Source organism: Talpa europaea, assembly GCF_964194135.1.
Source record: "Talpa europaea genome assembly, chromosome: 6".
Lineage (NCBI taxonomy): Eukaryota > Metazoa > Chordata > Mammalia > Eulipotyphla > Talpidae > Talpa > Talpa europaea.
The window spans coordinates 65076564-65093179 of NC_140072.1; the positions used below are offsets into that span (position 1 = coordinate 65076564).

Sequence of the window (16616 nt, forward strand, 5' to 3'; positions counted from 1 at the left end):
AACCATTCCCCTAACTATGGGTTCCTGGACCCTTACCCTGCTGTTTTTTCCCTTAGCACTTTTCTTTGTCTAATAAATTATACTTATTTTGTAGATTTGTTAATTACTGATTTCGCTACATTAGAACATACACTCTTAAAAGGCAGGACTTTGTTTTGTTCAAATACCTAAGAACAACCTAGGACTAAAGGGATTAAAGAAGGCAAAAATCTGTTCAATGAATACACAAATAATTAAGTTGGGAATCCTATTTATAACAGTAAGCAATGTATTAACTCTTAGTTGTAAAGAGAGATTCAATAAAACACTAGTTAGGTGCCAAAGGCCCTGTTCACAATGATCATGAAATTCATTTCAGAAGAAAAGTGCTAAACAAATAAATGATCCAGCAGATACCACAAAGCTTTTCATAATCAATTGCTAAGTGGGCGATACAGTCAGGAATGTATTACCTCAGGGCTTGAGAGAACTGAGAATGATTTCAAGGTATTTCAAGTAAGGTAAGCAACTTGAATATTTTTAGTAGGTAAGTACAAACAAAGCATTTTCATTCACTCTATCATGTGTTCATTAATTCTTTCAACAAATGTTTATTAAGCCAGAAATACACAGAAGATAGTCTCTATCCTCCAGAGTCTTATGATTTAGTGAAGGAGAAACATTTAATAAAGATAGAGCAAATCATCTTAGAAATATGTACAGAATTTTGGGAAGACAGAAGAATACTTCATTCTGTGGAAAGGACAGGGAAACCCTTAATCTTAAATTTGAAGGCTAGACAGGAAAAATTTACCAGGGAAATAAGGGCACTGAATGCAAAGGAACTGCATGCATAAGTGGCGCTTCTAACATAACAAATAACTCCTAATGGCAAAAATGAAGTGTGCAGGTGTGTATTCAGAGTTAGAAGAAGGGTAGGTGGAAACCTGAAGCAGAGAATGAAAGGTAGAAGTGGTGCTGGAATAGAGAATGAGGATAAGATCATGAAAGGTTCTGAATGCCATGCCCTGGAATTTGAACTTGAGAAGTATAGTTAGTTTCTCAAATTGTAGTCTCCAAGGATCATTTGTATCTGAGTCATTGAGAGTAGCTATTTCCAAATTGTACTTTGGGACTTTATGGTCATAAAATTAACTTAATGGATTGGAAAACCACATGCAGTGGGCCTATTTTTTAATCTATATATGTGTACATATTAAGCAGAGAGATCAAATCTATTTCCTACTATCACAGTCAAGTAAGTCAGGAAACACCAATCTAGATGGTTGTTAAAATGCAGTCATAGGTCCATACCAGACTTATTAAGTAAGTGGGAATATGACCTGGAATCTACAATTTTTTTAAATTTTTTTTTAAGATTTATTTATTTATTTACACAAGCACTGGGTACAGTCAGAAGCATGAGAGGGTGAGAGAATTCATCAGAGCCAGAGCGGGGAACAGAACAGGCAGACTGACCATATACAATGATGAGGGAAGCAGCGGGCGGAGGTCTGCGCACCATGTGGGACCCTTGCCCAGTGGCCGAGGATCGAACCAGCGTTGCAGAGGCTGCGGGCAGCTTCGCAGCCCAGCGCTCAACCACTGCGCCACCAGGGGAGGCCCTTAAGTTTTTTGTTTTTTTTAAAAGATTTATTTATTTATACAAGAACCAGGGTATAGGCCAGATTTGCGGGAGGGTGAGAGGATTCACCAGAGACAGAGCAGGGAACAAAACAGGCAGACTGATGAAATACACTGCTGAGGGGAGCAGCAGGTGAGACAGGAGAGGTCTGCGGCATCATGTAGGACCCTCACTGGCCAGCTGGGATCAAACTGGCACTGCAGAGGCTGCGGACAGCTTCACAGTGCGGCACTCAACTGCCTGCGCCATCAGGGAGGCCCTGGAATCTACATTTTTAATAAGCACTAAGAAAGAGACGCCTATGCACACTCACATTGAGAATCACTGCTAAAGAGTATCTTGGAGCCACTGAAGGATGACAGAGTTCTGAAATGACTGATAGTAAAAAAAAATGGAGAAAATGGAAATGAGAGATGGCCAGGGTAAATGAACAAAACAGTTTTTTTTTTTTTTTTAATTTCTTAAAAAGACTTATTTATTTATACAAGCACTGGGGTACAGGCCAGAGGCACGGGAGGGTGGGAGAATTCACCAGAGACAGAGCGGGGAGCAGAACAGGCAGAAGGACCAATGTGCACTGTTGAGGGGAGCAGCGGGCAAGACAGGAGAGGTCTGCAGCGCCATGTGGGACTCTCCCTGGCTGGCCAAGAATTGAACTGGTGCTGCAGAGGCTGCGGACAACTTCACAGCGCTGCGCTCAACCCGCCGTGGCACTGGGGAGGCTGAACAAAACAGTTTTTCTGAAAATAGTGAGGGTTCTTAAAGAGGAGCAGTGGAAGAAAAGATAGGGAAGATGTTAGTACTACATGTAAAAGACTTTTGAATTCAGGGCCATTTAGTTTTTAAACAATTTAAAGAACCATAACATGTCTGCTCAGTGGCTTAGCTGATAAAAGTGCCTAATGAAGAGTTATTATAATTTCTTCTAAAAATCACAATGATATGCTAAGGCATTATTCCAAAATGACTGTTTAATGGGAAGGTACTTAATAAATGGTAGTTATTATTTATAATCTCCTTGTGTAGAACTACATTATTCCTGTTTTATACTGCATCTCAACTGAGATGGCCTCTTTAATTTAGAAATGTGAATCAAAAATTTTAAAAGAGCATACTCTTGATCTAGAAAATTTCCACTTCTGAAAAGTTACCTAAGGAAAAAGTCACATAAGAGTTCAAATTACATATTCAAAGCAGCTTTTTAAATAAATAAAATGAAAATAACCTATCTATCCAAACAATAGATTTTAACTATTAACATGGATATATTAACTATTAACATGGACTATTAAGATACATTCCTGAGCAGAAAAAAGAAACAGTAGAATAAGAAATATAGCATGAGTCCATTTGTTTAAAAACTGTGATTATGTGATATATATATACACATATGTATATATATGTGTTTACATGACTATATGTGTATAAGGAAAATTCTAGAAAAATACACATCTAATTTAACAGTAGTCTCTTCTGGTAAGTACACTAGAAAGGGAAGAAGGGAACTTTTGTTTTCAACATTTCATTGTTGAATAAATATTATGAAAAATAAAGATCTAGGGAAAAGAGATGCAGACTTATAGTTCATAGAAACATAGTACTTGTCTAGGAACATATTCATTAAATCATTATCCTAAATTATTTTCATAGATCCAGGGGAAGTACAAACAATATAAGGAATACTGTAAATATGACATGAAGAAATCTATTTTTTGAAAATTTTAGTCATTCAGTTGCTGAATTACACACTTATAAGTGGTATAGAGACTTTATAATGTAGACTTCTGTAATGGAGGATGTCAGCAATGTAGCTTGGTAGTCATTTCTTTTTTTTTTTTTTTTAAGATTTATTTATTTATGCATACAAGAGCTGGGATATAGGCCAGAGGTTGGGGGGGGGCGGGCGGGTGTGTGTGAGAGGATTCACCAGAGACAGAGTGGGGAGCAGAACAGGTGGACTGACCAAAATACACTGCTGAGGAGAGCAGCTGGCGAGACAGGAGAGGTCTGCTGTGCCATGTAGGTCACCTCCCTGGTTGGGGAGCGAACTCATGGCTGTGGATTGCTTCATAGTGCTGACATTTATAATGCTGACATTTAAACCCTTGCGCCACCAGGGAGGCCCCCGGTAGTCATTTATTTCTTAAACAATACAGACTACTGACTATTACTAGGTGCTACACCAGACAGTGCCAACCCCAGCAAAATGCACAAACACGAAAATATTTTGTGTAACTCCTATGCATTTCTATTCTTCTTTTCCACATTGGGATTAATTTAAGTTTCACTGTTGAATATCCTCTTGAGTTATACCAGTATCTTATAATCACAGTGCCTATAATATTCAGCAAGAGGAGTGTATATTTTCTGCTGAACTGGCAAGAGGCCACAAATTGAAGATAATTAGAACATTTTTGAGAAGGTTTTCTTATAGAAAACAATGGTAATCTCCACTGATACTAGAGAATCTTGTCTGCAAAAGGATTTTTTTTTTTCAGCACTGGGAAAGATTTTGAATAGTCTTCATTCCTCACACACATGTATAAGTCAACAAGCAGAAAAGTGAACAAAGAACTTAAAACAGCTTTTCAAATACAGGTTAAAAATACAAACAGAAATTACAGAAATAAATTAATATCAAATAATAGAAATGATTATATCAAACATACCATTGAAAGGATTGATTCCTGCTCTTACTCTTGAAAAAATAGCTTCTTTTACTTCTTTTTTCTTCACACATCGAATACCTAAATTTTGAAAACTAGAAGGAAAAAAAGATTTTTCATACTGCATTACAGCAAAACACAAAAACTAATAAATGGAGTTGTACTAATTAATACTGCAGAAATCAAGCACCACTGAGTCACATTGTTAAACAAATATATTAAAGCATGAAATACATTTCCAATTGGTATAATAAAGATGTAAAGGCAGAAAAGTGGGACTGTATTTCTAAGCAAACCATTCAAAGAATAGCATGTACTATATCATTTTTACAGATGGTATTTACAACTATACCTTACGAGTATGTCAAATATACCAAAGTAGATGGAGATTAACAAGAAAGTGACAGCTGAAAACTAAAATTATTATCCAAAACAAATTCATAATCAAATCAAATCTCTGTACTTGATAATGTAAAATAAAAGTTGCAAAAAGATCCACATAGGCTTACTTCCATAGGTATGTTTTGCTGAGCCCATAAAAGTGCTTACCTTTATTTAAAAAAAAAGTGCAGACTACCAACATTTAAAAATCAGGTAATTTCATATAAAATGCACTTCTGGCTTTTCTTGAATGTTTTAAAGTCTTGCAACAGTGTGCTGGCATAGAAACACTGGCTATAGCTTACTAGCCTCTGCAGCCCCATTTAAGAAGCACTTTCCAGTTCACTACAGTACCTGGTAGTTCTCTTATACTTAGGGAGCTCTGACTTCACTGCTAGTAGCAGCAAAATAAATTATTATGTAGAATTATAAAGAAGTTAAAATAGTAATTTATCATTGAAAAATTTTTTAATTACAAAAATGTTTAATACTAACAATAATATTTAAGCAAAGGTTCAAAATGTCATTTATGGAAAACTTCTCAATAGCTACAAATATTACTAATTTGCATATGTATATACAGATGATGGTGGGGGGAACTCCCCTGCCACCACCAGTCATACTTGTTCCCACATGGAAAAACCATGACATCATTAAAGCTGGGTGGGTGTGAATAAGGAAGCAAAACCTGATTATAATAACATTACTATTTATTCAAACTGCACATAGCACCTTGCAGTAAGAGACTGTCTGCCTTGTTTGCCCCTCTCCGTGTCCATCCTATCTTCATCTCTTCACATTCACCACACTTATGATTCTGTTAGCACCGAAAATCTTTGACATTTCTTCCTCTGCTCCAATAATTAAAAATCAAATATTGAATTCACAATCCTTTCTTGAAACTATAATTCTCTCCTGCAAAAGTATTCTACTTCTTTGAAATATGCTTAGCTTGGTCCTCACTTTTTCTTTCACAAAAGATTTTAAAGAATTTGTCATTTTAATATATTTATATGCTACTTGATTTGGTCTCATATGAATAATCATATCTGATGATTATTCACAAACTATTAGAAGTAGTAGGGATTTCTTCTGACATGAAGAAACCAAGGATCATAGAGATTATTTGAATCAATCATTCACTCATAGTTGTTGGGTTTTTTTTTTACAGATTTATTTATTTATGCATACAAGAACTGGGGTACTGGCAAGAGATGCGAGAGTTGAGAGGATTCACCAGAGACAGAGTGGGGAGCAGAACAGGCAGACTAAATGAAATACACTGCTGAGGGGAGCAGCAGGCAAGACAGAAGAGGTCTGCTGCGCCATGTGGGTTAGCTCCCTGGCCAAGGATGTAATTCGTGCTGCAGCAGCTGTGGATTGCTTCACAGTGCTGACGCTTAACCCCTTGTGCTACCGTGCCCATTCACTCATAGTTACTAATTTTGGGGGTTCCTAATATGCACCCAAACTCTGGAAAGGAATACATTTATATAAACCTCCTCATGGAGCATAAATGTAGTGCAGGGACTGGCAAACTATAGCCCCGTTGACCAAAACCAGCCCACCACCTGGTTTTGTAAATATAGTGTTACTGGAGCCAGCCAAAGTGATTTGTTTACTATGGGTGTTTTAAAGCAAAAACAGAGTTGAACACACCGACCAAAGAACATGTGGCCTTCAAAGTATAGAATATTTACTATCTGCTCCTTTACAGAAAAAAGTTTTCTGACCCCTAGAGTAGTGAAGCAGAAAGAAATTAAGTGATCACACAAAAAATGCTAAACTGAAACCATGACAAGTTTTATAAAGAAGATATACATGATGTCATGGAGCCTATTTTGGAAAAGTGTCTATCAATTCAGGAAGGGGAGACAAGCCACTTGTTTGCCCCTTTCTGTGCTGATGCTGTCTTATCTTCATGCAGGAAGACAATATACTATGAATAGAAATGAACTAGAAGAGGAAAGAATTTCAGGAAGAAGGGACACAGCATGGCAAAAAATACAGAACATTGTGAGAAAGAAAGAACATTGTGATTGGAGTACACAGTTCAAGAGGAGTACAATATAAGAGGTTAGAAATACAAGTGGGCCATGTGTACCTTGTAGACTATATAAGGAACACTGTCCTTATTCCACATAAATCATTAAAATGTTTTAGACAGGGAGGGAGGGCAATCCAATCTCTATTTGAAAAAAATCACTCAATGAATGAATGAATAAATAATTTCTTAAGATTAAAATTTAAAAAAATATCACTTTGGCTAAAGTGGAAGATAGACTGGGAAGAGAGGTACAAAAAAATGTTGATGCAAGAACACCAGTCAGGGGACTACTCATTCAGTCCACATTTAGGCTTCAATGGCAATACTGTGATGATGATGGAGGTCACTAAGAGAAGTGAGCAGTTTCTAGAGCAATTTATGAGATTCTTTTTTTTTTAAAGATTTATTTTATTTATTTATGTATACAAGAGCTGGGGTGTAGGCCAGAGATGCAGGAGGGAAGTGAGAAGATTCACCAGAGACAGAGTGGGGAGCAGAGCAGGAGGATCTACTCAAATACACTGCTGAGGGGAGCAGCAGGTGAGACAGGAGAGGTCTGCTGCGCCATGTGGGTCAGCATGTTGGCCAGGGATTGAACTTGTGCTGCAGTGGCTGCCCATGGCTTCATGGTGCTGAGACTTAACCCCTTGTGCCACCAGGGAGGCCCCCATGAGATACTTTTAGTGAAGCAATGTGCATACCTGTGTGAGGTGACATCCCTAAAGTTTGACCTTTTTCAGTAACCACTAAGATAAGATATATTGGAAGGCCAATTTTGAGATGAAAGATAAGATCACTGTTTGAGGCATTCTAAGAGAGTAAGTGAAAAAGACAATCAGATTAACACCATTGCCCCCTGAAAGGAAGTAGGGCTCCTTAGGTAAAAAATGATGATTTCAGAACTGGGGCAAGAAAAGTATGAGTAAGTCTTGAACACTGTTGTGTCAGAAAGTAAGTGCTCAGAGAAAGACAGTGTCATGTCAAAAGAAGGTTTTTTTGATCAAATGTGGGTCAGCTTGAAAATCAAAACAGTAATTCTGGTAAAGGACTTCAGCGGATTGTATATAAGAATCCATAGGGCTATCATGGTATTTTCTTTTCTTTTTTTTTTTAAATAGAGGCATGTTTTATTTATTTATTTTTTGTTTGTTGTTTTATACATGCACTGGGTACAGTCAGAAGCGCGGGAGTGTGAGAGAATTCACCAGAGCCAGAGCGGGGAGCAGAGCAGGCAGAAGGACCGAAGTACACTGCTGAGGGGAGCAGCAGGCCGCAGGAGAGGTCTGCGCGCCATGTGGGACCCTCCTCCGGTGGCCGGGGAGCAGCCGGGGATCGAACCGGCACCGCAGAGGCCGCGGGCAGCTTCGCACCGCAACCCAGCACTCAACCGCTGCGCCACCAGGGAGGCCCTATCATGGTATTTTCTTAAGGAGGGGAAGGGAAACTTTTTCTTTACAAAAGAAAGTCAATTAAATCACAAATAGTACTGCATGTCTCCAGAAAGGATATTTTGAGAATATAGTATTCACTTTTGCACATTTCTTGCTCAAAATGTTTCCTGTTAATATGAAATTATTATTCGTATTAATGGTACCATGGATATAATCATGAGCAACCATGTAGATTAATACACATTGAAAAACAATCTTCAAATCAAATAGCCTAGACTTCAAAAATATTAATGCCATGAAAATTCAAAAATGACTGGAAAAATGTTTTAAATTAAAGGAGACTAAATAAATACGATAACAAAATATAATTTATGAGCCTTATCAGGATCCTGGATTGGCGGAAAGGCAGGACAGCCAGAACTGGACATTATTGCATATAACTGAGGTTACCCTAAAATTTAACTGCCTATAACTAAGATCAAGAAGAAACAGCCAGGACCTCCCTGGTGGCACAAAGGGTTAAGTCACAGCACTATGAAGCTATCTGCAGTCACTGTAGCATGAGTTCTATCCATGGCCAGGGAGCTGACCCACATGGAGCAGTAGACTGCTCCTGTTCCGCCAGCTGCTCCCCTCAGCAGTGTATTTCAGTCAATCTGCCTGCTCTGTTCCCCACTCTGTCTCTGGTGAATCCTCTCACCCCCCAACACCTTTGACCTGTATGCATAAATAAATAAATCTTAAAAACAAAAAAAAAGGAGCAGCCAGAAAAGTAGGAAGTAAAACAGGGGAGTTTGATCCCACAAAAATCAAAAAATAAGACTGTTTCAAGAAAGGACATTTCAAATGTCCTAATGTTGTTCGGAGGTTACATAATATAAAAAAAGAAGTATTTCTTGGGCTTCCCCGGTGGCGCAAGGGGTTAAGCACCACACTATGAAGTAATAAGCAGCCTTTGCAGCATGAGTTCAATCCCTGGCCAGCCAGGGAGAAAACCACATGGCACAGCAGACCTCTCCTGTCTCGCCCACTGCTCCCCTCAGTAGTGTATTTCAATCAGTGTGCCTGTTCTGTTCCCCATGCTGTCTCTGGTGAATCCTCTCACCCACTGCATATCTGTATATATATACAGCTCTTGTATACATATATAAATAAATCTTTTTTAAAAAATCAACAATAGGGGCCTCCCTGGTGGCACAGCAGGTTGAGCGCAGTGCTGTGAAGCTGTCTTCAGCCTCTGCAGCGCCAGTTTGATTCCCGGTCACCAGGAAGATTCCCACATGGTGTGGCAGGCCTCTCCTGTCTCGCCCACCACTCCCCTCTGCAGTGCTTTTGGTCTGTCTGCGTGTTCTGTTCCCCACTCTGTCTCTGGTGAATCCTCTCACTCTCCCAAGCCTCTGGCCTGTAACCCAGCTACAGGGGTATTATTGTATGAATAAAAAATAAATCTTAAAAAAACGTAATTAAAAAAACAATAAGTAAGTATTCCTGCTACCATTGTGAGCTATAACTATTAATGAAGAATTAAAGGTTAGTGCTAATGCAAATGGTAAGAAAATTTAAATGTACACGATCATAAATAGAAGTAGAATGAGAAATTAGTTTATTCTGCTAAAAAAGTAACACAGGCACATGGATATGAAGTAAGTTGTCAACACTTCCTTATTCCTTAAGATGTCTGTGACTGTGTACTTACAACAAAGGTCTGCGTTCTTGTCCAAATTCTGCTTCATAGTAGCCATCTCTGCAGTCCTTTCCTACCAAATCATGAGGATGTGGTTTATATGGGTCATTCTTTGTTACTAAAGTAATTCTCACTTTTCCTTTTCCACAATAGTTCTTAATCTGAAAAGAGAAATAAAATATATGATCTATAAACAAAATCTGAACTATCAGAGTTCCCTTTACATAATGTAGTTAGTACCACATAAAGTCCAAATGACAGGTAAATTGCACCTTGGATAAAATCTTCCAGAGAATACCAATAGGGAAGAATTTAACTCTCAGTTCCTTGTCATATTAATTTCTTCCCGAATTTCAGCTGGTCTTCCATCTGATTCTGCTTATTTTCCTTTCAAACCAAGTAAAACTATACCAAAATTTTATCAGAGAGCATGAAGAAACACTTAGATGTTAAATCACTGAATGCACTACTCAGATTGATTGTTATACTACAAATGTCCCTTAAAGTATAAATGTAAGTACACTGGATGATAGCACCAACATGATCATTCACTTGCTAAGGGACATTTCATTTCACAAAATTATTTTTGTTAATCAGTAAGCATACCTCACGTGTCCACTGCATATAAAGCAGGCAATAAAGCAAGCTGAGTTTCATAAAATTAAATTTTTTGACAGAAAGTACAACTAGGACAAAGTGAATAAAGAAGAAAAGTTAAACATGAGAGAGGAAGGAGTGTATTCTGAGCGTGGTGAAGAGCTAATGCTTAGTTTGGAAGCTAGCAAATTTGCAAGCATAAAGCAGGGAATATAAAAACCAGCACATGACATGGGTAACTCAAAAGGCAGAAGTCACCAAAATTCCTAATTTTGAATTTAAAATTAATTTGAACAGTAAGCAGGAAGAACAGTAAGCAGGAAGTATTTCTTGTGTTTCTGAATGAATGAGAAGGTAACTTCTCAAAACTGTAAGATAGCTAATGTAGAATGCAAGCTGTAAAGAATTTAGAGCCAACTGGAATAAGGATAGATTTAAAAAATATTTTAGAGAACATACCCAAAAAAGCTGATTTATATAAAGCTGAATAATGGAGAAGAGATACAAAATCACTTTTTAAAGGATAAGAATAGTGTTTTCTTTACCTTTTATAGCATCACTCCCATTTAAACACTTAAAAAAGGATTTAGTTAATCAAATCCATATTGCTGTCAAAACATGTGAATAAAATCAGGAATTTGAAATTCAGTACATAATTTTGTCATTGGCATAATATATAATTTAGCATTTCCTTTAAGATCAATAGGAAAAACTGAAAACCAGATTTACAAAAGTAAATCTACTTTTACTTTTAAAGTAAATCTATACTGGGCCTCCCTAGTGGTGCAAGGGGTTAAGCACAGCATTATGAAACTATCCGCAGCCACTGCAGAATGAGTTCAATCCCTGGCCACCCAGGGAGATATTCACATGGCGAGGCAGATCTCTCCTGTCTCACCCACTGGTCCCCTCAGCAATGTATTTCAGTCAGTCTACCTGTTCTATTTCCCACTCTGTCTCTAGTGAATTCTCTCACCCGCAGCACCTCTGGCCTGTACCCTGGTTCTTGTGTGCATAAATAAATAAATAAATCTTTAAAAAAAATTAAATCTACATTTACTTTATAAGTAAATTTACTTAGAAAACAGTAAATTAAGATCTGTTGATAAAAGTTTAATACCTTCAAATTCCAGTCATTAAGGTTTTTTTTTTTTAATTTTTTTTTAAAGATTTATTTATTGATTGATTGGTTTATACATACATTCATACAAGCACTGGGTACAGTCAGAAGTGTGGGAGGGTGAGAGAATTCACCAGAGCCAGAGCTGGGAGCAAAGCAGGCAGAAGGACCGAAGTACACTGCTGAGGGGAGCAGCGGGCGGCAGGAGAGGTCTGCGCGCCATGTGGGACCCTCCTCCAGTGGCCGGGGAGCAGTCGGGGATCGAACCGGCGCTGCAGAGGCTGCGGGCAGCTTCGCAACCCAGTGCTCAACCTCTGCGCCACTGGGGAGGCCCTCCAGTCATTAAGGTTTTTGATTGGCATTTAAAGGATTAAAAAATTCACTAAGAATCAAATGAAATGAAGTATGAAATATTGTATGAGGTGCATTATTATAAATATGAATGTAAATATATAACCACAATATCATAATTATAAATAATATATACAGTACCTTTTATATAGTATTATTACCGAAGTCATGTGGAATTAAAAACTAATCTCAAAATTTATGATAATATGAAAAAACTATATTTATCAGGTGACTATATTTCAAATCAGTCAATGCAACCCCAAAGTATCAGGGACAGGCAACAAAGGTAATGGGTGGGTGGGTGGGGACAGGAAAGACAAAATGTTCTCTTCCATAGTCCTTAGATTAAGCCAAGTGACTGCAGAAAGAATTCTAATTGAGGGCCTCCCTGGTGGCACAAGGGGTTATGAGGCAACCTATGAAGCCATCTGCAGCCTCTGCAGCACAAGTTCGATCCCTGGCCAGGGAGCTACCCACATGGCGCAGCAGACCTCTCCTGACTCGCCTGCTGCTCCCCTTGGCAGTGTATTTCAGTCAATCCTCCTTTTCTGCTCCCTACTCTGTCTCTGGTGAATCCTCTCATCCTCTGCACCTCTGGCCTGTACCCAGTTCTTGTATGTATAAATAAATAAATCTTTAAAAAAAAAAGAATTCTAATTGAGTTCCCAAATCCATGTTTTTAACCTAAAGAATAACTTTGCTCACCTCTGGAAGGAGAGAATGCCTTTTCCTCATTAGCTCTGTGATTCAAGAAAGGGATCACCACCCAAAAGCTGCCAATGTATAAATCACTATAAATCACTCTACTTAGATTAATATACAATGTCTAACTATCTGCGCAGATGTAGAATCAATACTATAATTAAGAAATGTCTCAAGACCTCTATCTAGAATATACCAATTTAAAAGACTAAAAAGGAAAAACTGAGGAAATGACCGAAGAAAGGTCTTTAATAGAGCTATTCAGCTGAAATAAGCAACTAAGAAACACACAGGAGAATGAATGATGTTATTACCTGGATAGACGGGTATGTTCGGTTGTTTTCGGTGCTGCGCTCCCCTGGAATGCTGCCTGCTGATCGCCCTTCACATTTGTATCTAAAACGCATTCCTCTCTGCCTGGGCTGTTCAAATATCTCAATGTATGGATTACACCCACCTGAAAATTAATGGGGAGAGTAATATTAGGCTAGCAATAATAGCATTTTGTTTTCTTCAAAACAGCAAACAAAAAGATTTTTCTTCCCAATAATACATAACAAGATTGAAATACAATTATTCAAGATTGAGGGGTAAAGAAACTTTTTTCTGAGTCCTTATGCAGTATTATAACACAATCATTCAAATCACAATGATGAGAACTTTACAACTTAATATGTATAGCTAATACCAGTGTGAAATTTTGAGATGAATAGTTCAGAAATAAGCACTTTTCACGAGACCAAGCAGAACGACTTCCCTCAAGATTCCCCAAGAAGGATCAAGAAGTTAATTTCCGCAGCCACTGCAGCACAAGTTCAATTCCCGGCTGGCCAGGGAGAAACCCTCATGGTGGGACAGATCTCTCCTGTCTCGTCCCCTGCTCCCCTCAGCAGTTTACTTCAGTCCATCTGCCTATTCTATTTCCCACTCTGTCTCTGGTGAATCCTCTCACCCCCCACCCATGCATCTCTGGCCTGTACCCCAATTCTTGTATAAAAATAAATAAATCTTAAAAAAAAAGTTAAGCTTGGGCCTCCCTGGAGGCACAAGGGGTTAAGATGCAACACTATGAAGCTATCCACAGCCTCTGCAGCATAAGTTCAATCCCCAGCCATGCGGCTCCCCTCAGCAGTGTATTTCAGTCAGTGGGCTGTTCTGTTCCCCACTGTCTCTGGTGAATCTTCTTTCTCGCTCTCTCTATCTCTCTCTCACACACACACACACCCCTCTGGCCCACACCCCAGTGCTTGTATGCATAAATAAATCTTTTAAAAAAAGTTAATCTTCAGAAATACTGTATTATATTCCAAAAGTGAATTTATCTGCTTGGTTTTACATTAGATCCTTAATAGCAGACTAAAAGACCATTCACTGAAAACAAAAATGCATTTAAATCCTTGCAAAGGAATTTTTTTTAATCTCTCTTTTGGAATCTTAAGACTTACAAAGAGCACACCAAAACAAGTTCCAAAAGGGACTTTAGGCTTAACAGAAATTTCAATCAGTCCCATCTAAACCTCTTCTAAAGGATAAGACACAATGGAGAAAAAATAATTATTTTTGTAACAAATACAATTCAAAATATGCACCTTTAGAATGAACAACTGAGATACAAAAGGATCTCAAAATAAGTATGCTGAAAGGAGATCAAAAGAACAAATACTGTAGGATTCCATTTATATAAAACTCTAGCATATATAAGTTAATTTGTAAAAAACCAAAAACAAACAAACAAAAAACAGCTGCTTAAGAATGGAGGTATGAGGCCTCCCTAGTGGCACAAGGGCACAGGATTCCCCAAGAATCTTGTGGATTCATAGTCTCAGCACTGTGAAGCTATCAGCAGCTAATGCAGGAAGAGTTCCATCCCTGGCCAGGGAGCTGACCCACATGGCGCAGCAGGCCTCTCCTGTCTGCCTGCTGGTCCTCTCAGCAATGTATTTCAGTTAGTGGGTCTGTTCTGCTCCCCATTCTGTCTCTGGTGAATCCACTCACCGCCCACTGGCACCTCTTGCATGCAAAAACAAATAAATCTTTAAAAAAACAACAACAAAAAAAGAATGGAAGTGTGGAGTGGACGGGGGTGGGGGTGGGTGGGTGGGGAACTTTTGGGGAATGATGGATATGTTAATTTTCTTGATTGTGATGATTTCGTTTGTATACTTAGGTCAAAACTGATCAAACTGCATACTTTAAACATGTGTAATTCATTGTAGAATAATCATTTGTCAACAAAGTTGTCTAAAACATTCATCTTGGGCCTCCGCTAATAGCGCAAGGGGTTAAGCACCGCACTATGAAGCAATCCACAACCTCCACAGCAGCACGAGTTCAATCCCCAGCCGGCCAGGGAGCAACCCACATGGCGAAGCAGACCTCTCCTGTCTCGCCCGCTGCTCCCCTCAGCAGTGTATTTCAGTCGGTCTGCCTGTTCTGTTCCCCACTCTGTCTCTGGTGAATCCTCTCACACACACCCCCGCCACATCTCTGGCCTGTACCCCAGTTCTTGTATGCATGAAATAAATAAATCCTTTTAAAAAAATAAAAATAAAACATTCACATTTAGCCCCTGTTATTATCCATGTTCAGTGAAGACATTCACTCTGTGCTCACAAGTAGTGTATTTAGTGTCTTCATTTTAGGGGTGTGAAGATATGTTCCATTCCAAAAAATATAAACTCCCTCAGTCAACTTAGTGATTTGCAAACTCCCATAATTAGATACTCATTTCTTTAACTACAGCCTTATTCTCTGTTAAAATGTATGCAAATCTGCAGAAAGGGTACCACAGTGGGTCTCACCAGTACAATGTGGGAAAGAGGCCATTTGAATCCTATTCAGCTATACTTATGGGTGGAAATGCAGGAATGTCCACACCTATCTTGTCTCTGACTTTTTAAATTGGGGACAACACTAATAGTACCTATCTCCTAGGCTGTTGTGAGGATTAGAGTAACATGTAAGCTCTTATCTAGTAATGTACACATAACACTTACTTAGTCTTTTATTATTTCAACTACTTTCTTTTTTTTTTTTTTAAAGATTTATTTATTTATACAAGCACTGGATACAGTCAGAAGCGCGGGAGGGTGAGAGAATTCACCAGAGCCAAAGTGGGGAACAGAACAGGCAGACTGACGAAATACACTGCTGAGGCGAGCAGTGGGCAGCAGGAGAGGTCTGCGCGCCATATGAGCGCCCAGTGTTCAACCGCTGCACCACCGGGGAGGCCCTCAACCATTTTCTTAAAACATTTTTATTTATAGGTGATACCATGATGGTATCACAAGTGCTACTTTCAAGGATTTTTACAAAATAATTATTATACTATAAAAAAAAAACAACACAATTTTTGTTTATGCTAACAGAAATTTGCATAAAATAGAGGAAAAGAGTCAGGGATGCCAAATTATGTCAAAGGAAACAAAGGGCTACTATGGGCCTCCCTGGTGGAGCAAGAGTGAAAGCTATTGACAGCCACTGCAGCAGGTGTTCAGTCCCTAGCCAGGGAGCTAACCTACGTGGTGCAGCAGACCTCTCCTGTCTTGCCCACTGCTCCCCTCAGCAGTGTATTTCAGTAGATTGCCTGTTCTGCTCCCCATTCTGTCTCTGGTGAAACCTCTCACCCCCTCCACCTCTGGCCTACACCCCAGCTCTTAGATGCCTAACAAATAAAATAAATCTTTTTTTTAAAGAAAGAGTTAATAGGGCCTCCCTGGTGACCCAAGGGTTCAGTCGCAGCACTAAGAAGCTATCTGCAGCCACTGCAGCATCACTGAAGCTCAATCCCCAGCCAGTCCAGGAGCTAACCCACATGGTACAGCAGACCTCCCATGCTGCCTGCTGCTCCCCTCAGCAGTGTATTTCAGTAGATCTGCCTGTTCTGTTCCCCACTCTGTCTCTGGTGAATCCTCTCACTCCCCACACCTCTAGCCTGTACCCCAGCTCTTGTATGCATAAATAAATCTTTTTTAAAAAGGTCAATAAAGCAAAAAGGAGAAAGATAAAAGGAAAGCATGTCCAAAGGTGTGACAATACAGAAGAGTTTAAGAA

The 16616-nt window shown here is 38.9% G+C and overlaps 1 protein-coding gene across 1 annotated transcript in view; it reads right to left on the reverse strand.

Annotated features, from left to right (window-relative positions):
- The window catches only part of REL (REL proto-oncogene, NF-kB subunit), a gene marked incomplete at both ends in the record, with an annotated part of 39786 nt that overhangs the window by 12133 nt on the left and 11037 nt on the right, over positions 1 to 16616 (reverse strand). Inside the window, 3 exons of the mRNA XM_084234857.1 lie at positions 4294 to 4385; positions 9806 to 9954; positions 12878 to 13020. Of these exons, the coding sequence (XP_084090983.1) occupies positions 4294 to 4385; positions 9806 to 9954; positions 12878 to 13020 (384 nt within the window). The remainder of the gene's footprint in view (positions 1 to 4293; positions 4386 to 9805; positions 9955 to 12877; positions 13021 to 16616) is intronic.